Genomic DNA, 22,811 nt, shown 5'->3' with positions numbered 1-22,811 from the left:
TAAATACGGCCAGAAATAAGGTCCATATTTAAAAATATGGTCCGTATTTCCAAAATATGGTCCATATTTTTCACTTCCCAAAATCAATTCCGACGAGATGTATTCTCTTCGATTCGTTCATCCTCTAATCCTTCCAACACATGCCAATCATGAACTTATACCTCTACATACTCAAGATGAACACGTCTAATCTCATATAACCTCGAAGATAACTCCGCTCTCCAAATCTATAACAACCAACTCATGAAGACACTTAACGTATAAAAATACGAGGTGTAACATCCTCCCCCCCCCCCCCCCCCCCCCCGAATCCCCTTTAAAAACATTCGTCCTCCAATGTTAGCACTCTCAGGAGTCTACAAAATTTTGGCAGAGTCTCCTCTATAATCACAACACTACCAACCTACCACACAGCCCAACAACACAGTATAATCCCACACAGGGCTACAACAATCAAACAACAATGGTCTTACCTGACCATTAAGAGTAACTGATAAATAATATATACAGAAGGCGATGTCATTAAGTCTTCATCCAGACCGGAGCCAAAAACAAATGAAGATATCTAAACTTCATATCTTCCTCGGATTCCCAAGTCATCTCTTCTACATTCTTATTTCTCCAAAGTACTTTTACAGAAGCAACATTTTTGGTTCGCAACCTATGAACCTGGCGATTTAAGATAGAAACAAGGACCTCCTCCTATGACAATTGCTCTGTAACCTGGACATTATCAATGGGCACAATCATGGGAGGATCTCCGATGCACTTGCAGAGCATGGATATATGGAAAATCGAATGTACAGACTCCAAATCTGAAGGTAAATCCAACTCATATGCTACTTGGCCAACTCTATGCACAATTCTGTAGCGACCAATGTATCTACGGCTAAGTTTGCTCGTCTTACCGAATCTCATGATACCTTTCATAGGGGATACCTTCAGAAACACCCAATCATCTATCTGGGACTCCAAGTCTCGTCATTTGTTATCTGCATAAGACTTCTTGCGACTCTGAGCTGCTAGCAATCTTTCCTGAATGAGCTTAACCTTCTCCACCACCTGCTGAACCAAATCAGGCCCTATTAACTTTGATTCTCCGACCTCAAACCATCCGATAGGAGATCTACACTTCCGCCCATATAGGGCCTCATACGAGGCCATCTGGATATTGGAATTAGGGGTGGGCATGGTATGGTATTTAAAACTTCGGTACGATAATTTCTATTTTCGATTTCTAAAATTACTATACCATTACCGTACCAAATTAATTTGGTATGGTTCAGTATTTTAAATTTCGGTTTTGGTATTTTATGGTACGGTAAATCGGTACTATAGTTTGTCAGACTTAGACTTACATATACTCATATCGTGGAGAATTATGACTTCCGCTACTTAAGAAGCGTCTCAATTATTATGTACTAAACACCTTACACATGTAAAAATATTCAAAAAAAAAAAAAAGTACAAGCAATCCCCTTCGAAAATCAATTACACAAAAAAACATTTAAATTAAGATAGAGTAGTCAATGTTCCAACATTTAAACAATTAGTTTTCTAATAATAATAGTTTATATATTTGTTAGTGTTATAATACTAAGATATATGAATTGTATATGTAATTATATATTTCGGTTTGGTATTTCGGTATTTTCTTTATGAATACCGAATACCGTACCGAATACCAAACTTTTTAGAAATGCATATCAAATACCATAATACCGAAACTGCGGTATAAAAAATTTTGGTTTCGGTATGGTAATCGGTATCTACCATACCATGCCCACCCCTAACTGGAATAGTAGTTATTATTATATGCAAACTCAATAAGTGGAAAATGATCATCCCAGCTACCTCCGAAGTCTATCACACATGCTCATAGCATATCCTCTAGCGTCTGAATAGTACGCTCAGCCTGCCCGTCTGTCTATGGATGAAATGATGTACTGAGGTTCACTTATGTCCCGAAACCCTTCTGGAAGGATCTCCAGAAGTTACCTGTAAATTGTGCACCTCTGTCTGAAATAATAGATAATGGACACCACGAAGTCATACTATCTCCTTAATATATACTTCGCATAATCTTCGGTGGAATAAGTAGTTCAGACAGGTAGAAAATGTGCCGACTTCGTGAGTCTATCAAAAATCACTCATATCGAGTCAAACCTGCGTTGGGAACGAAATAAGACGGTCTAATTTATGTGAACCTATTTCCTTATTAGTTCATGCCAAAAAGAATGACTTCTTGCTATATTTGGAAACAATTTACTTTATGCATTGGTTTATAGTCACACAATATATGTGACTCATTTAACACTACAAGATTAAAAGTCTTCTCTTCTTTCTTAAACTTCGTGCCCAGTCAAATGAGTTCACATAAATTGAAACAGAGGGAGTATGAAATAGATAAAGAAGTACACAACTAAAAAATGCGTATAACCAATCTAGAATATCGACTTCAAGACGAAGTTGGAAAAAATCATCCTCTGGAGGTCGGTTTTGGCAACAAAAAAAAAATCAAAGAAACCAACCTCGGATGGTGGTTTTGTTTTATGATAATCTTTTTTCAAGAAATCGACCTCCAAAGATCGGTCTTTTTGCAACAAAAAAAATGAATTTGAAGAGTATAAATTTAAAAAATCAAAATCGTAAACCAACAAACACCAATGGTGATAAGACAAAGTACATTCTATGTTTTGATGGTTGTCAAACGGCTTTGAGTACAGAGAGAGAGACACAGTTCTCTATCTCGCTCTTTCGTACATCTCACGTATAACAACAATGGGGCTGTAAAGCCGCATGCCTAACTATATAACTATACAAATAAAGGTCTTTGGCATCATGCCTTAAGTCAAACATGGGATGAGTGGTCTATATCTCACCGACATGTTCCCCAATATATATACAACTTGTTCCAACATATTGTGCATCACTTGAAAACCAAAACCATCTTGTTCAAATCCTTGCTACCACAAGTTCTCAAGTACTCTCAAGAACAAAGTCACTTACAAGTTGAAGAACCTAATGCAGACACCACATTATGTCTATGTTATTTAGGTTGTTGTGAGTCTTTGTTCATTTGTTTTTTAAACTGTAAACCTACTCTTCTTTCAAGAAGCTATTGTAGGTAGCCTAAATTCTCAATAGTTGTTAGGCAATTTACCTATTCAATCTATTAAGTGGTACCTGGGCTAGAGTTAGTCAAGTGTATTAGTTGGTTTGGCTAGAGTTAGTCAAACGTGGTTGTGTGCTTGGCTAAGGGTAGTCAAGAGTTTTAGCTTACAACAGGTGTATCGTAAGGGTAAGGGATTTATGTGAGTTAAATTCCTAGGATTTAAGAGGTTGTAATATGAAGTTACTCAGTGTAGTGAAGTGAAATCCTACGTGGTAGGTCGTGGCTTTTAATCCTTTGAGGAAAAGATTTTCATATTAAAATCTTGTGTTATTTACCTACTGCATTGTCCGAGAGAATTGGTAGAAAACCAGGTCTCTCCATACTTTGTTTGGTGGACTCACAACCTCTATCAATTGAAATCAGAGCAGGTGCTTTCTAAAAGGTTAACACCTAGAAAGAATCTGTGAAATGGCAGCCCCACCAAACTTGAAAAAAGGTCAATCATCTACCAGACCACCTAGATTCAATGGAAATATTATGGGTGGTGGAAGGCTAGTATGTACGACTTCATTATGGCTGAAGACTCAAAGCTATGGGACATCATTTGTGATGGTCCTCATGTCCCTGTAAACAGAGATGAAGCTGGTTTGGCAACCACTCCTAAAACAAGGAAGGAATATAATGAGGCAGATATAAAGGCTATGGAAAAGAACTATAAAGCAAAGAAGATTCTTGTCTGTGATATAGGAGCAGATGAGTACAATCGAATATCATCATGCACAACTGCTAAGGAGATCTGGGAAGCTCTCCAAAGTGTCCACGAAGGAACAACTCAAGCAAAAAACTCCAAGATTGACATGCTCACTACAAAGTACGAGTTGTTTAAAATGAAAGAGGATGAATCTATCCATGATATGCACAGTAGATTCACCTCTATAATCAATGACCTCGGTTCTCTAGGAGAGGTTATCACAACTACCAAATTGGTAAGGAAGTTACTCGGAGTCCTGCCTGATTCTTGGGACAGCAAAGTAAATGCCATCTATGAAGCCCAAGATCTCACCAAGCTGACTGTTGATGAACTGATTGGAAATCTCAAAACTTATGAGATGAAGATGACCATAAAGAAGATTGAAAAGAATGAAATAAAGGAAGAGAGAAATCTCATTTTCAAAGCTGCTAGAGGATATTTAAGTGATGATGAATCTAAAAATGGCTTATCTTACACGAAGGTTTCATAAGATAATTCGGAGAATTGGTGGGATCCCGAAGATAGAAATTTTCAGCAGAAATTTCAAGGAAAATGACAACTGCTTCCATAAGTGTGGAAGATCTGATCACTTTGTTAAAGAGTGGCCTCAAAACAAGCAGGACAACTGTGTCAGAATTGTGATGAGGAATCAGGTTCTCGACAGAAAATTCAGAAGAAATGAGTCCACTGATGAGATAGTAAATCAGGTGCTTGCAGCATTTGGGGGTGGGGGGGGGGAGGTTCCTCTAGTGGATCAAGATGGATATGAACAAGGAACTACACAATGGTGGCCATAGAAAATAAAGCAACCAAATATGAGTCAATCTTTGCACTAATGGCTGAATTAGAGATAGATGATGATAATGAGAAGGGAGAGGTAAACTTTTATGAAGTCAAGAAAATTTGAAAGTATATTCTCAAAACAAACTCATATCGCTATCAAGTGTGTTAATTGATGTGTATCATGCTCTCATTGCTGAAAAAGGTGAACTGAATGATGAGATCGGTGAAGTGGAATAAGAAAGAGATGACCTGTTAGTCTCCATTGGGGATATGAAGAAACAAATCAATGAGACTAATCAGCAAAACATTATGTTGGAAAGTCAAATGAGAAGGGGCATGGGAACTTCCTCTAAAGGAAAGAATGAAGCCAGTAAGGCTCAAGAGGAGCTTGAAAATAAACTCAAGAAAGTGAAACTAAGTTTGACTACGGAGATTGAGAAAAATGAGCTACTAAAAGAAGAGGTGAAGAGGGTAAAGTTCGATCTCGGTAAAGCTCTTAAGTGGACCTGGTCTTCTGATGCAATCATTTCCATGCACAAGAGTAAGGAAAGTAGTAGATAAGGACTCGATTTTAAGAAGGAGAAGATGCCCTACAATCCCCACGTTAAATACGTTTCCATAATAGAGAACTGGGTATGTACTCATTGTGGGCAGGTTGGTCACTACAAGGATGCCTGTAAAGCAAAAATTGGTCTTTCTCAAGGGAATAAGAACTTTATCAAGCAAAAAGTTAGGATTGAAGGAGCTGGTCCTTAGAAGAGAATGAAGGGAGTCGGTTCTCAAAAGAAAGGACTTCAAAATAGAAAGGGAAATGTACTTCCCAGGTGGGCTAAAAGAAGTCTAATTCATCCCTTCCATGACTACAAAGGACCCAAGCTGGTTTGGGTTCTCAAATTGAATCAGTGACATCATTTACAGGCTGAGTAGAGAGGAAGTTATCAAGACGATTGAGGAATAGTTCCTAGCTCATGATTGAGATAAATAAGTCTCTCTTCAAGGCCTTCACAATAGAATGTGTTCCTTCGGTAAACAAAAGAAAGAACACATCCTTGATGACAGATATCGCAGGGAAGAATCATCAATGGTTAAAAGAAAACTTCAAATGACAGAGAAATTTGAGCCATGGGAAGAATTGAAAAATCGATGAAGCAGAGGATGGAAAATGATCAAAAGGATAAGGAAGTTGTAACATATGGATATTTAAAATGTTGAAGAACCTGGTGTCAAAAATTACATTGAAAGCACAAATCAAGAGGCACTGGAGGAAGGTGTACACATGGTAGAGACCTGCTCTCTCCGCAACTCAAGTTAGTAGGCTTCTCAATACTTACATATGTTCTGAACTACAAAAAGGTTCCACATCAGTCAAGCGTCACCTTATTCATAGAATGTGTCTCTTCTGAAGAGTGGCCTTATTCATGAACTGACCCGTTTTCTCTTCTTGCACTCCATCTAAACCGCCATCTCTGTCACTTTAAAATAATCTATAGTGTCTTTATTTTTCCTTTTCTCACTTTTAGACCGGTGATCTCCATCTCTCTCTCTCCTTTACATAACGTCTTCTTCTTCGTTTCAAATCGTTTCATATGTCCTCCCCCGTACCAACCACTTGGTCAGTGTGACCAATAGCTCTCTAACCCAAGATTATGGATTCTGTGTCATCATTCTCAAATAATCCAATCTCTTCAGACCAAAATACCATTGAATCAACCTCAAAATCCCCTATCTCGGTCTCTCTTGGAATCGAAAATCGCAGAATTTTGGGAAAATCTACATCTCTCTCTGCCCTGTTTGACTCAAGTAAAGAATACGACTCTATTGATAGCGATGGGTGTTCACATCTGTCAACATCAGACTCTTCGTCAAAAAGATCGAGCGAAAGAGATGAAGGGATGACTCTTGAAAGTAGTAGCACTGACAACTCTGCAGGTCAACAGATCGAAAATCTTGACAGGGGAAAAAATACTGTGGGTGGTATGAGTACTCCATTGGTCATGAAAATGGGCAAGAAAACTGAGGAATCTCAAGGTAAAAATGATGATGGGGGGATAAGCATGAGCGAGGAACTAGGTTCCTCTAAAAGGACAAGAAATGCATTTGATAAGAAAGAAAAAGAGGAAAATTTACGAAAGCAGATAGTTCCTTTTAGAACGATGATTGATGTAAACTTGTGCAAGGAGATAGAAATGAAGGAACTGTTGGAAATGGAGAAATTTCAAAATTGGACTCATCTCCTTACTCCACTGGCACCTAGTGTGTATGAAGCTGAAGTGATTGAACTGTACACAAGCTTATGCCACTTGGATGATAGTATCTGGTTCTAACAGTGAATGTAACAGAGTTTGTGTTAACTGAGTCAGTGCTAGCAAAAATCTTGGAAATATGGAATGAGGGGTTGAAGACTGTAACCGGAAGGGCCTTTACCTATTTCAAAATGCAATTGTTAAGGAAGAAGAGTCAGCCTCTAATGAAAATCTCTTCAAAAGAGAGCTTAAGCCTAATTATCAACTGGTTTTTGAATTTGTGGACAAGGTACTCATACCAAGAGCTGGGGGAAGCACTGGTGTCACTAAGACACATCTGATCCCCATGAAAGCCTTTTCAGCTTTTGAACCGATCAATCTACTAGCCATCATGAATGGACATATGATCAATACAGTGAGCATTAAGCAAGGTAAACCTGGTCTCCCATATGGGTTTTTTCTAACAAAGGTACTCGAGAATTTCAACATAAGAACTGGAAAAGCTACCTTAGGGACAGAGGAAAATATGCTCTATGGCTACCCTAGAAGATTGTGAGTGTGTGACTGAAGGAGCAGCTCTGATCCTCCCGACCATGATCGAAGCTCAAAAGCCACTGATGTAAAAATTCAACAGTTCAAGGCTGAGAACGCTCTTTTGACAGATCAGTTGGCTGAAGAAACCAACGAAACCAGTTCCTGTCACCAAATGAAGGAAGAAAATGAGAGGTTGCGCTTTGAGCGGAATCACTTGAAAGCAGTAATGGACGAACTTAGGGATCAGATACTACAAGATCAACATGCTTACAATAAGAAAGTTGATAAGCTCCTTCGAGCACTGAACCGTCCCCAGTAATACTTCCTAGTGTCTATCCTTCCTTTCATCCCTTCTGTCTAAAACCTTGTTATTGCCTGTCCTTTTGTTGTCTTTCCCCTTGACTGATGGTATAATGGTAGTCGGGTTATTATATATTTGTCCTGATTCGACTATCTTTTTTTGTGTGTGTGATTACTCTACTTCAAGGAATTTAATCTTACTTGTTTATGTTCTTCTCATGTTGTACCTTAATTACTTTTCGTTGAAGCTAGAAGGGGGAAGGATGAATGGATGTTATTGTTTTGCGATGTTGTTTGGAGGGATGTTGTTGTTTTACGATGCTGTGATTAAGATTATGCTTTAAAATTGGTCTATGTCGCAAAGGGAACAAGTAGGACCTGATTCTCAAGGGAACATTGTGTCAAAGTTTGTTATCATCAAAAAGGGAGAAATTGATAAGACAAAGTACGTACATTATATGTTTTGATGATTGCCAAACTGTTGAAGTAATAGGGAGAGAGACCGGTTCGCTATCGCTATTTACGTATGTTGTACGATCAACGGTAATAGTCGTAAAGCCGCTACTTATATTCGTACTATTACAGATGGTAGTGTTGGCCCATGCCTTAAGTCAAACATGGTATGAGTGGTCTATATCTCACCCACATGTTCCCCAATATATATACAACTTGTTCCAACGTATTGTGCCTCACTTGAAAACCAAAACTATCTTGTGCAAATCCTTACCGCCACGAGTTCTCAAGTGCTTTCAAGAACAAAGCCACTTACAAGCTGAAGAACCTGATCCAGACACCAGATTATGTCTATGATCTTTAGGTTGTTGTGAGTCTTTGTTCATTTGTTCTTTAAACGGTAAACCTACTCTTCTTCAAGAAGTTGTTGTAGGTAGCCTAAATTCTCAGTAGTTGTTAGGCAGTTTACCTATTCAATCTATTGAGTGGTACCCTTGGCTAGAGTTAGTCAAGTGTATTAGTTGGTTTGGCTAGAGTTAGTCAAACGTGGTTGTGTGCTTGGCTAAGGGTAGTCAAGAGTTGTAGCTTAAAATAGGTGTATCGTAAGGGTGAGGTATTTATGTGAGTTAAATTCCTAGATTGCAAGAGGTTGTAGTCTAAAGTTGCTCAGTGTAGTGAAGTGAAATCCTACGTGGTAGGTCGTGGTTTTTAATCCCTTGAGCAAGTAGTTTTCCACGGTAAAATCTTGTGTTATTTACCTACTGCACTGTCTGAGAGAACTAGTTTAGGTCTCTCCATACTTTGTTTGGTGGATGTACAACCTCTATCAAGTGGTTTAGTGGTAAAAATGTATCCTACCACGATAAAGACGGGACATTCTGAAATGAATCTTATCTGAAATCAACTATTATGGAAGGGTTTGCGAAAAATGGCCATGCATACATGCAATTGGGGTCACATGGAGGGTGTGTCCATCTATCTCCCAAAGCAAACAACTAGCACCTGCAATCATAAGGTAGCTAACCCTGACTGCAATGACACGTGCTCGAAAAGGTTAGCTATTTCTCTATGCTGAATGTGATCACGTTAATATCTTAATAAGGAACTACATGCAAATGTACACAAGTGATCAAATGAAGACATAATTTTTTCCATATGTGAGCTAACTAGATCAGCAATATGTATATCTATCTTACTTTCTGAATTTCATTTAGTGCTTATTTGCACCCACAAACACACTTAAGTTCAAATTAACACACTTTAAATATATGTTGTGCAGCTACTAATAATTCATTAAAGTTTTCAACCCAATAATTAATAGATAGGGTAAAACAGGTATGAAATGGTAAATTATCTCTTGGTTTTCCAAATTGGACAAGTAAAAATAGATATCTATTTTTAATATAAAGGACAAGTATCCAAAAAGATTGGCATTTTTCGTTTTTCGAGCGTCAAACGAGTTGTTCTTTGACCGTTATTTTTTCATACATCTTTTAAATATTTTAAATTATTAATCATGGTGACTTATAGTCAAAAATTAAGAAGTTTGACTCTCAAAAAGCGAAAAGTGTCAATCTTTTTGAGACGGATGGAGTATATATTATGCATGATAAAATCCATTTCCACTAGTATTTGGACACTTTAAAGGTTATTATTAAAGGCAACATCCCCTAGTCAACGCCACTAGTAAACAGGTTTTATATCTAGTGGAGGTGAGAGGCCATCTGAGAATGGATAGAATGCTGATGCCTTCGTTCAGGATCAGATCAATCAAAGGTATTTTAATTTGTGCCCCATGAATTATAATCTGTATTAAAGTTATTATGGAGAAGAGGAATCGAGGTGGTCTATCAGTTATAGCGCAGTGAAACGCTTGACTGTAAGAAGAGGAGCGAAAAGCCAGGATGGCTTTGACGTTTGGCACATATAGAAGTAGAAGACTTTTATCGCTCAAATAATGACTCTTGGATCCATTCAAATTCTTCAACTAAAGAAATGCTAATTGAGCTTGACTAATTCTCTGTACTTGATGTGTCCTTTTTATTATCCATCTTATAACTAAGCAAACATCCAACGTAATCCTTGAACAAATCAAATGGAATTAAGTTGACATTATGAGTTTCCATTGTTATAAATACCACCATTTCAACTATTTGTTTCCTCACCAAGAAATCCACTAGAAAGAATAGCTATGGCCAAGTACACTACTTTTCTTGTCCTCCTCTTTTGCATCCTCCTTGTGGCTGCAACCGGTGAGTCAACAATTAAAGCTATAACTAATTCTTTTAACAACTATATTACATGTATATTCATCATTATCAGTATTTCTTATTTTCATTGATTCGAGTTATGGTTTGCGAAGATCCCAAATAGATCTAGTATTGAATTATGTACTGCTAACTCTTCCTAAAGTGTAAGAGGTAATAGAAGAGTAAGATATATCTATTTTCCAATATTATATTATTTTATCTTCAGAAACTTATTACTGCTACTATCTTTCATATCACATTATTTTAAGTTACAACACGATGAAATTTATAACCAAATTGTAGACTTGGAATTTTTTATTTTTTTTCCAAATAGTATAGTAGGTCATTCAAGAATGTTACTTTATAAAGTCCTCCAACCGGCATACATAAGGTATCCTTAGTATATTGCATCATTTGTTTTCTTTTCTGTGATGCTATTTCCATTTTAGTTTCTAGAAATACTAAAATATCTTTCTATATTCGAACACAATTTAACTTTAGAATTTCTATTTCAAACACTTAGTGGCATAATTTTTAAAGCTACGCAAATGTATCATGACATGTTTAAGACCAAAATTTCAAAAGTGTTTATTTCTTTCTTAAGTTTTGTGCCTAGACAAACAGGTCCAATAAACTGAAACGGAGGCAGGAGGTCATTAGGGAGTTTTTGAAAATTTCTATTTCAAGTACAAATCATGGTTTTTCCAATTTTCCTGTTCTCGCAGAAATGCAAATGGCAGAAGGTAAATACTGTTGGAAGAAAAGTCACAAGTGGAATGGGCCTTGCCATTACTCTTACAAATGTATCCATCATTGCAAGCATTGGTTTGGCGCTAAATATGGTATATGTAAGAAGTACAAACCATGGGGTCACAAATATCACTGGGCAAAATATGCTTGCTACTGCTACTCTCCTTGCCATCATTGAGGAACTTCAGAGTCTCAAGGGTTGGCTTTGACTACATAAATAAATAAGAACCTACCTATTTTATGTGTGTAATAAGGTTGATTTAAGTCCCTAGTCTGAACCTTTTTGGTCAGGCTTTGCCTGATGAGCAATTGTGTTGCTTTCATTGTATTGTATGCTTTGTCTACTAGTGTTGATGTGATTATGGTTATTGCTAAATAAATATTTGTTGTGGTTCAATGAATAGTTGTGTCAAGTACGTACCATGAAGGGCATCGGTACAAAAATAATTACCATAAAGAGTATTAATTATTTGGATAATTTCAGACACATCCCCTCGAATTTGGCTAGGTTACTAATCTGCTTTGTGCTTTGCGATATTATATTTACCTTCTTTGTTTTGATTTCTTTGTAACAATTCTTTTAATTGATTTTTTATTAATTTAAAAAGATAAAAGGATTAAAAGATGCCGATTGATGATGAATTGAAAGCGTGTTTTTTTTTTTTTTTAGATTCTTCTCTTCTCCGTATTTCTTTTCTCTATTGTGAGTATATGTAATATGTGATTCGTATAGACTCTTAACTGTTATGATGTTGTTGTAGAGTGATGCACCTAAGGTGGTTGAATTGATGAAAATAAAACCTTTTGCGAGACACTATTTGATTCTTTAACTCTCATTATTTTAGTGTTTTATTAGTGTTATGTGAATTTTTAGTGTTAGATTGGTATTATTAATCTTCATATTGCGTGGTGTATCAACTCATATTCATTTGGTATTATGAATTATTTTAATCGATTTTTTATTAATGTAAAAAGATTATGATTTGAGTAATGGTATCAAAAAAAAAAAAGGATTTGACAAATTTTCCCTTTTTAACGTACTCTTTTATTTAATTAATTTTATAAACTATCATCTTAGCATATTAAACAAACTACAAATTGGAATCCATTAAATCATTTGATGCTTGAAATAGGTCAAATATATTCTAATCACTTCTAAGCTGCGCAAACAAGGTAGGGGTAAGGTCTTCGTACACCTCATCCTCCCAAAACTTCACTTTTGTTTTTGTTTGTTCCAATTGGTTGCCCGGCGGCATGAAATTCTACAAACCCTCAATTGGGTTCTAACGTGGCAATCCAAATTAGATTGCTGTCTTTAAATATTTCAATCATGTAATTACAAGTAGCTTAGATTCACGTGCTTATGTAAGATAAGCAAACACAGATCTTCTTCGATTTGTTTTCTTCTTTCACGTATTGCAAAACGTTTTATTGTTCATGAACTCTTGACATTAGTAGGCTAGATTAAAATTATTGAAGAAATGGTAAATCCCTAGTTTTAAAATAAAACAATACAAAACCAATATTTTATTAAAGCAAAGTACAAATTTGTAGGAGAGATTAGGCCGATACCCCCACATGTCGAATTTGGGATAAATTAAAGAGGCAGATCCTCAATTCTCTTAACAATGTTTTCTAGATCCAAACTTGATATAATAATCATGTCGAAAAAGACATATCTACATGACAACTCGGCATGATCTTCAATTGAGTTGGTATGATAGAGTACCCCTTTTTAATCTTTTAAATGGATATAAAGGATATGAGTTAATGCCAAACTCTTCCGTCACTTTAAGGTGATTGTTTGCATATAAAAATTAAAAATGATCCTTGTGCACATGAAAAATCTCTCAAATTAAATCATCCATAGTTTTTATCCCAAAGTTCATCAGTAAATAGTTCATAGTGTAAAATAAGATACCGATTGAAAATTGAACTACTTTAACATGTTTAAACTGTTAAATTGAATTTCTAGTCCATGTTTGATAAAAATTGATATTGTGTTTATATACAAGTAGGAAGATATCATCCATCTGTAATCTTCAAAGCAAACAATTGAAGGTATACTGTTTTGTTTTTGTTTCTCATTGCGCATTGTATTTGGCCTTGATGGTTGATTTTCCCTTTGGTTCATGTCTAAATGCCTAGTTTAACCAAAACACTAGTACACCATAAAAATTTTGAGTTACAAAACAGAAATATTGGCGTAGTGAAAAGTTTTAACTGCTAACTAATAATCTTTCTTTTACAGAGTGTGTTATATTATTATCCAACTTCAATTAATATGTTTTCCTCTTTAAGATTTTTATTCGTCGTTCATTTCACGAAAGACAAATTTAATGTTGTTTATATTTAAGTATAAGACTTTATAGCATTATGTTACTTTCAAGCATCTTAATGTTACATAAAGCAAATTTACTTTAAATTTGAGAAATAATCTTCAATTTTAGATGCATAAACAATGTCTGTCATTTACCATTCAATTTAATTAATTATATGATTTATTATTATTATTATTATTATTATTATTATTATTATTATTATTATTATTATTATTATTATTTTATCTCTTGATATATTTGTGGAGATGATATACCTTATAATGATTGATGCGTGTGTCTACATAGAATTTACTTTTTATCCAAAAAAAATGAAATGAGTAATTCGAAAAATACTTTTAGCGATATTAACAACGACGTGATGATGTATATATTACCCACAAGGTTTACAAACAGAGCACAATAAATATACATTCATCCCCGCCTCAAGGGTTCAAAAATAAGATTTTAATTAGAAAAACGTCCCAAAAGAAGAAACATAAATAAAATTATATATTATAAAATTCAACACGGTGTCCACAACTACATATTTCCTAAAAAGAAAAACATATTTCTTACACAATCAAGCCCTCATAATTTGCAGGTATTTGATTAAGCTGACACTTCCAAAAATTTTAAATTTTAATTCCACATACTCCAAATTCAAAGAAGAAAATGATTAAAAAAAAATACAAAGAACATAGAATGAAACTGAACGTCATCATGTTTATCTTGTATGATATCACTGGTGAACATATCCGCGCATCGCGCGACACATTAGTTAATTTAGAAATTATATTTATACATTAGTCAAACCAAAAGCAATAAAAACAATTATGAATATACGTACATAGAAAAATTAATTGATAAATCACAACATAAAATTAAGGGAAAAGGGTCAAATATACCCCTGTACTTTAGTTTATTAGTTAAATATACCCTCCGTTAGCCAAAGTAGATAAATATATCCGTCCCGTTAAGAAAGTATTCATCTCTACTCTTCAGTTGACAGAATCCCCAATTCCACCTATAATTACCCGATTTAACTAAAAAAACCATGTCCGCCCCGCCCCGCCCCGCAAATTAATTTCTTTTCACCCAAATATAACTCAGTCCATATTAAATATTATGGTTGGCTGAAGTTTTCCTTCCATTATTTTCTTTCCCTCTCTTCAGGTTTTCTCTTCCATTTTTTCCTTCCATTGCTACTCTTCAAGTTTTCCCTTCCATTGCTCACAAGATGTCGCAAAATAGTTGTTCGTTGCAAAGGAAGTGAGATTTTTGACAATCAACCCGCAGTTGCACCTCCTTTGTGACGAACAACTATTTTGCACATCTTGTGAGCAAAGGAATGGAAAACTTGAAGAGTAGCTAGCAATGGAAGAAAAAATGGAAGAGAAAACTTGAAGAGAGGGAAAGAAAATAATGGAAGGGAAAACTTCAGCCAACCCTAATATTTAATACGGACTGAGTTTTAAGGTCGTACGGGGGTATATTTGGGTGGAAATTAAAGAAATTAATTTGTGGGTTGGGACGGGTCGGGCATGATTTTTTTTAGTTAAATCGGGTAATTGTAGGTGGAATTGGGGATTCTGTCAACTAAAGGGTAGAGATGAATACTTTCTTAACGGGAGGGGTATATTTATCTACTTTGACTAACGGAGGGTATATTTAACTAATCAACTAAAGTAGAGGGGTATATTTGACCCTTTTCCCTAAGATTAATATTAGAATTAGAGGATAGATGAACTGCATCTTTCATTATTAATTTCTTTCAAAACCAAAAAAGTAAATAAAAATTCAAAATTTTTACTTTTAAATGTTTAAAGTTTCACTTCTTCTCTTAGCTTTGTATTATATTAAATGTATAATAAGTTAGGTATTTGATTTTCTTCTTTCAGTAATTATTTGTATAATATTTTGTTCATCTAAAATTTCTTCTATTGAAATAAAAGGAAGAAACATGAAATGAATAGTAAAAAAAATAAAGAATTATAGGGAGAAAATACAAAAGAAATAAGTAGCAGGTGGCCTGTTTATCATAAGATGATTAGTGAATCCTGAATACCATGAAGAAGGGGAAATTTCCACCTTCAACAAAAAAGCACCTGTAAGAAAATAATCAATTTCATTAATTAAAAAATTGGAAAGAAATAAGCTATAAAGAACCTGTTTGTTGATGTATATATATTCAATCTGCAAAGGATGAATATACCAAAAATCAGGAGCTAAATGAAAAACAAATGCTTGATAGAAAATGCAATAAGAGATTTATGCTATCTAAACCAAATTCAAAAACGTAGCATTCCTAGTAGAAGAAAAAGTGAAAGAGAGATTATACAGGAATGAAAGATATAGCAGTTTCTTTTAGAAGATTTTAATGAATAACGTCTTTTCATTTGTTTTCATACTTAGAGAATTGAATTTATTGTGGAAATTTATATCACTTAAAAGACTTTGCACACTCCTTAAGAAATAATAAATAAAGTGTGAAGTTTACGATAATACTTATGTTAATTGGTGCATATTTTTAATGGATTTGAAAATGTTTTAGAAATGAGTAATTAATACTATAGGTAAAACGGGAAAAAAATGGTTTTTTCTTGATATGCTAAAAGTGACAAATAAAAGTGAAAATTTATTTTTAGAATACTGGACAAGTAAAAGTGAATGGAGGGAGTATTTGTAGATGTAGTAGGCGTTTGGACATGCGGTTTTAAACCATGAGATGAAACCAGCATTTGTACATACATTTCATCTCATGGTTTTAAACCATGATTTTAAACCCCAAATCATCTAAAAAGGCATAATCTGGGGTTTCAAACCATGGCTTCAAAAATTTTAAATATAAAACTTGACCCATAAGTTTATATTTTATAAAAAAGACATAAGTTGGTAAATATTTCTAACAATTACTCCCACCAACCATTTACCAACCTCATTAACTTCCACCAACCTTTATTTATGTCTACCACGTGGGGGGATTATATCAAAGAGTAGTTACATTACTCTTCATGTTAAATTTTTATTTTTATTGAACTAAAGTTTGATCAATTGAAGTTATATTTTTTAAAAAGGCCTTTTACTAGCGTATTAATTTTATTTTGAATTATGACTTGCTCATTCGGTAAAATTGTATAAGAATTGAGAATGTTTTGATAGTTTTCATAACTTGTGAAATTTTTATGTCTTTAAGAGAAAAATACAACTTAAGATATCCAAATTACATGTCCAAACATGGCTTCAAATCATGGTTTGAAACCACGGTTTGAAATGTCCAAACTGCTCCGTAGTATTCTCAAAGTCACCGCCAAGGTCCGGCGCCTAAAGGCACCTTTTTTAAACCAAAAATTTCAAAAAGGGTCATGGGCTACACGATAAACCAAAACGGGTTTATTGTGTAATCCTCCACGATTTACAGTAATGTTAACGGAACACCGTCTGCTCCGGCTCGCCAACTTTAAAAAATTGCTTTGCAAATCGTGTACTCCTACACGATTTGCAAAACTTTTTTTTTTCTTTTTAAATAATAGCAAATGGTGTAGGGGTACACGATTTGCAAACGAATTTCTTTTGCAAATCGTGATGTCCTACACGATTTGCCTTTATAAAGGAACAACACATTGTATAGTCACCACTACTATGAAAATTTGCTTTAATATTCTTTGCATGCCCAATGACAAATGCTATATTACGAGACAAATTTAAATTACTTTTCATTATTACTATATAGTTGAAATTATTTAAATTATTTTGTATTAAACTATTGGTCAACCATTCAATTCTAATTATTTTCTATTTGATTCTTTTCTAAATGGACATACTATATATACTAAAACAAACAAACTTACTAACCAACAACAAAAGAAATTCAACGTGATTAATGTTTTCCCAATTTAAATACCACCTAAATCAGAATTTCTTTCCCCTACAAGTGTGTAAAAATATTTGCACATCGAAAAGCAAAAATTGATCAAGTTAAAAGAAAATTCATTAGAAAAACTTGTGATATATCTGAAGAGATATGGCTAGAGTTTGCTTTACCACAATGTTCTTGGTTTACGTTGTTCTAATCGAAATTATTGGTGTGTAATTAATCTCCCTTTCTTCACTTAAAAATCCTATCAATATTTATTTTTCTACGCAGCTATATTCAGATCACATAGATTGGGGATCAGTAGAGGCATCAGTGTCTGCGCAACCACCAGTTCGTGACCTACAGAGTGGCAAGGAGCTGGAACACGACTACGCATTCATGGACTTCAACATGTTTCAGAGCCAAGAAGTAAGTGTTTAAAATAATTATTTTAACAAATTAAAATACTTATACTGATTATTATATAATTTTTCATTGCTTAGGATCCAGCTCCAGCTTCGGTACCATCTACAGCTCCGGTTCCGGGGGCGGCTCAGGAGCCCGCTCGAGAGACCGCTAAGGAGCTAGCTTAAGAGCCCTATCATTAGCCATCTCAAAAGCCCTCTCAGGAGCCCGTCGACACACAAGTTTGATTTTTTACAAAAGATAATGTATTAGTTAGATCTAAATTAAAGTTAATACTAATTATTTATTTATTATTTCAAGTTCATTCTTCTGCACCTATGGACCCGTCTCGTGATAAGATGGACCCGTCTCCTGATGCTGATGAGATTATGACCGTACATAGCGCACGTAAAACCAAGAAGAAGAATATTAAAGTCAAGGGCGTAAGGAAGGGAAGGAAGGATGATCATGACATAAAACATCCTATTATTAAGAGGAAGAAGGGGGGTGGAGATGATGGTGAAAGGTGATAGGGGTGGTGGGATCACCTTAGGCCTAAGGTTACTCTAAAGGCTCCCATATGTGGGACCTAAGGTTACTCTAAAAGCTCCCACATGTGGGACCCATTAGAAATTGTGTATATGTAAATAAATTGCATATTTTATGTTAATATTATATTTTTGTGGTATTATTTTCTTAATGATAATTAGTTATCTTAGTCTTTATTATCGTTTATTAATAACTCGTGCGACGTCCTTAATTAATTATGAAAAAAATCTAGACATATTCGAAATAAAGTAATGCCTTGACTAAATAATAAAACACTTAAATCAAAATCTTATAAAATAAAACACTTAAACCTAACGATAACAAGTTTCCAAACAAAACTTACTCATAACAAGTTTCCAAACAAAACTTACTTCGGGGTACTTTACAACCCCTAAAAGGAAATCCAAATGTTTAGGTATACTTGATGCATTGAGCCTACATTATTGTTCGCAGAAAAAGATATCAGGTTCTATATAAAATATTGATATTCCGGAGTTTTGAGACATGACTAATCTTTGGTCAAAGTATGAAAAAAAAGTGAATTGCAAAACTTTGAAATTATTCAAAGTGTGTGGAAAATAATACTAACCCGTATTGCACACAAAATGTATTGTTTGCAACAAGGCTGCAAATTGTTTTTATTATTGTTATCCATTTACTTATGCTGCCAAGTGTAAATATGGACATTGTTTCTGCACTTAGGGGTATGGAATTTGTCTTTAAAATCACTGAATATTGGAAAATTCTAAAGCACTTACATGTGCAAAGAATATTACAGTGAATTTTCAAAGTAGTTGTTATCATACAACAATGTATTGTTCCTTTGTAAAGGCAAATCGTGTAGGACAACACGATTTGCAAAAGATTTTTTTTTGCAAATCGTGTACCCCTACACGATTTGAAAAGAATTTTTTTTTATAAAGTTGGAGACAGAACAGGCGGTGTTCCGTTAATATTATTGTAAATCGTGGAGGACTACACGATAAACCCGTTTTGGTTTATCGTGTAGCCCATGACCCTTTTTGGAATTTTTGGTTAAAAAAGGTGCCCTTTGGTGGTACGCTATATTTCTGCCATTTAAGTTGATGAAACAAGTGATAAGTATTAAATATTATTTGTACATATCTTTATAAGGGTAGAGTAATCTTTATACGTCAATGTATATTCTATATATATCTCGTGTACATGTACATCAATTCATCAAGAAATATAGTTTGTTACAACGGGTGTTTCAGTGTTGTCTGAGGTGGAAGGAAAATGGAGCTATAAGTCTTTCATGCTGATTCAAAAAGGGAAAGACGATGCCCTTTGTGTGTTGAATGAAAAATACACAAAGGTGTGTATTTCTTTGTGTGCCAAATCAACTTGCTAAAAATCAGCTGTGTGAGTGTAGGTAGGGTAAAGTGTGGTGAATAGTAGGTATGGTGCGGGTATGACACCTAAAGTGAGAGTTTAATCTGTTATTACTTTATTATATGGGATAAGATGGAATTTTCACAACATGGCAACACAAGGCTAAAATAAAAATATAAAGTTAAAAAAAAAAAAAAAACTAATTAACTATTTCAAAAATATAAGGAAAATTAAATAATTAAATTAAAAGTAAAAATAATACTACAAAATTACTAACTTATTACGTAATTAAGAACTAAATTAAAGGAAAACATATTTTTTGTAATTTTTCTTTTCTTCTGAAAATAAAAATAAAACTTGTATCCTAATGTGACAATATTTTTATTGTCGTTTTCAAATTTATAATTAAAGTTTACTAAAGATCGAGCAAAAAAAGACAAGATTTGACTAAAAAGGAAAATTTAGACGCTAAAACGCTGTAAAAATTGGGGCGGATTAAAACGTACATGTCTACGGTCTTCATCATATTTATAACAAATGGTGGCAATTATGCAAATCTTCAATTTGAGCTTCATCGGGTGACTCTAGATGTACAATGTAATTTTCTGTGTTGTTTTCATGACTTGCAAATATGACCAAGGATTGAAGAAAAAATATGGAAACGACTCTTAAATAAAACTTGCTCTCGAGTCATGTTCTGTAACTATGCTAATGATACACACTGTTATGATGTATGAAGTGAGAAAGATAATAATTTATCTCAAGCTCAATAATTGTTCATATCAGGAAAATAAGTAGAACATCTATTTACAATAGTGCAGAACCTATGTTAAGTAGAAACCGAAAAGTCTATTCTTAATACGAATACCATTGCAAAACAAAACTAGACATGAATCAAATAAAACTAGCAAATATCAAATCTTACACAATTTTTGTTCCTACTTTTTTAAGTTAAATTTAAAAATTGTTGTATGTATGTATTATTGATATTTTATGTTAAACCCACCAATATAGTCAATGGTTGGTAACCGAAGTAACAAATGAATCGCTTGTGCCTACATGTAATCTTTTCTTTTATTTCTTCATCTTTTCGTACTCTCTCTTTCAGTACAACTCCATTTTTATTATTTACAAAATTATAGATAAATCTTTAACTTTTATTTGAATGTGATTTTAATCATTTTTTCTTATCCATCTAATGTTATTTTCAAAATATTTTAGAATGATGGAATCAATAAACATAATATTAAATTTAGCTATGCATAGATTGAAAATTGTGTTTGCTAATGTTAAATTTTATTTCTATTTTATGTTTTTAATCACATTTCTTGGTTGCTTGGTTGATGCAAGTCAAGCGGCTTTTGTGCCAGACAGAGTTATTGTGGACAATCTCCTCCTAAGCCATGAAATGGTGAAAGCATATGGCAGGAAAGGAGTGTCACGTAGGTGTATGTTAAAGGTGGACATGCAAAAAGCCTATGACTCAATTGAGTGGCCATTTGTGGAGAAAATTCTGAGGTATCTGAACTTCCAACAATCTTCATAAACTGGCTTATGGCATGCTTAAAAACTGTTTCTTATTCTATCATGATTAATGGTGTCCAAACCCCTCCATTTGAAGCAAAAAAAGGATTGAAGCAGGGGGGATCCCTTGTCCCCATACTTGTTTGTTTTGTGCATGGAGTATCTAGGAAGACTACTGAAGGATATAAAGCAGAAAAGAGACTTCAAACATCATCCAAAGTGCAGTAAATTGAACATAATTCAACTGGGGTTTGCAGATGATCTCCTTTTATTCTGCAGAAGGGATTTCAAGTCAGTACAGATCCTATTTGACACATTTACAAAATTTTCTAAGGCATCTGGATTAAAAGCAAATAGAAGCAAAAGCTCTATCTACTTTGGGGGAGTAAATCAAACAATATAGGATCAGATTCTTGACTACACAGGGTTTACAAAAGGGGAGATGCCATTCAGATACCTTGTTGCACTAAAAGACTATCCATTGCCCAATGTGAGCCTCTCCTATAGAAGATACTAGGAAGAATATCCTCCTGGACAGCTAAATTCCTCTCATATGCAGGAAGGACCCAACTGATCAAAGCCGTCTTGTTCTCTATGCAAACATACTAGTCCCAAATATTCATTATACCAAAAAAAAAAAAAATCATTGCACTGATAGAACAAATGTGTAAGAGATTTCTATGGACTGGTAAGGCTGAATTTACAAGGAAAGCACTGGTGGCTTGGAGCAGATTGTGTCAACCCCAATCAGCTGGGGGTTTGAACTTTATTGACATTGCAAAATGGAATCAAGCTGCTGTGTGCAAGCTGTTGTGGAACATGCGCAGGCAAAAAGATAAGTTGTGGGTAAAGTGGGTTCATATATACCATGGGAAGAACAGAAATGTGTGGGAGGTGGAACTAAAATAGGCATCCTGGGTGGTTCAGAAGATATTCAAAGCAAAAAAACACTTTGAGGAAGCTGGATATTCAAAATAGGAGGTTCACCAACCATCCCACCTCACCATCAAAATTATATACCAGAGATTTCAGGGACAGTTTGATAAAGTTAGTTGGAAAGGGGTTATATATGGTAATCAGGGATCTCCCAAGTGGATATTTATATTGAGATTAGCTGCCTTGGAAAGACTATATACTTGTGACAGACTTAGAGGATGAGGTATGGATATTAATGATCAGTGCAAGTTATGCAATAGTGAGATAGAAACAATTAATCATCTCTTCTTTATGTGTGCATACTCTGGGAGCATATGGTGCAGGATACTCCAATAGATACACATTAGCAGGAGCAATTTGGACTGGGCTAAGGAACTCAAGTGGGCAGAACCATGGTGTAAGGGAAAGAGCGACGGTCGAGGTATATAAAATAGCACAACGCCACTATCAACTATGTATGGAAGGAAAAGAACAATAGATTCTTCCAGCAGCAAACCAGAACTACTGAAGGGATCCTGAAACAAATTGCACAAGAGATGTTTTACAGAGCAAATATGAAGCCAAGGAATAGACTACTGTTACAAATGCTAAATTGTTATCCTTAGTCTAGATGATAAGAGTAACGATGTAGTTGGAGTATAACAGAACTACAGGCATGTTTGGTTCTGGTTTTTTTTAATCTGAGCTATAAT

General features: G+C 34.6%; 1 protein-coding gene across 1 annotated transcript; it reads left to right on the top strand.

Annotated features, from left to right (window-relative positions):
* The first annotated feature begins 10,338 nt into the window (after positions 1 to 10,338).
* On the top strand, positions 10,339 to 11,579 carry LOC132040565 (defensin-like protein 19). The gene is made up of 2 exons (XM_059431213.1): positions 10,339 to 10,431; positions 11,154 to 11,579. Exons 1-2 carry the CDS (start codon positions 10,371 to 10,373, stop codon positions 11,354 to 11,356), a joined length of 264 nt encoding a protein of 87 aa, XP_059287196.1. The 5' UTR covers positions 10,339 to 10,370; the 3' UTR covers positions 11,357 to 11,579.
* Positions 11,580 to 22,811: the final 11,232 nt, after the last annotated feature.

This window comes from Lycium ferocissimum, chromosome 12 (assembly GCF_029784015.1).
Source record: "Lycium ferocissimum isolate CSIRO_LF1 chromosome 12, AGI_CSIRO_Lferr_CH_V1, whole genome shotgun sequence".
NCBI lineage: Eukaryota > Viridiplantae > Streptophyta > Magnoliopsida > Solanales > Solanaceae > Lycium > Lycium ferocissimum.
This window is presented reverse-complemented; position numbering and strand designations above follow the sequence as displayed.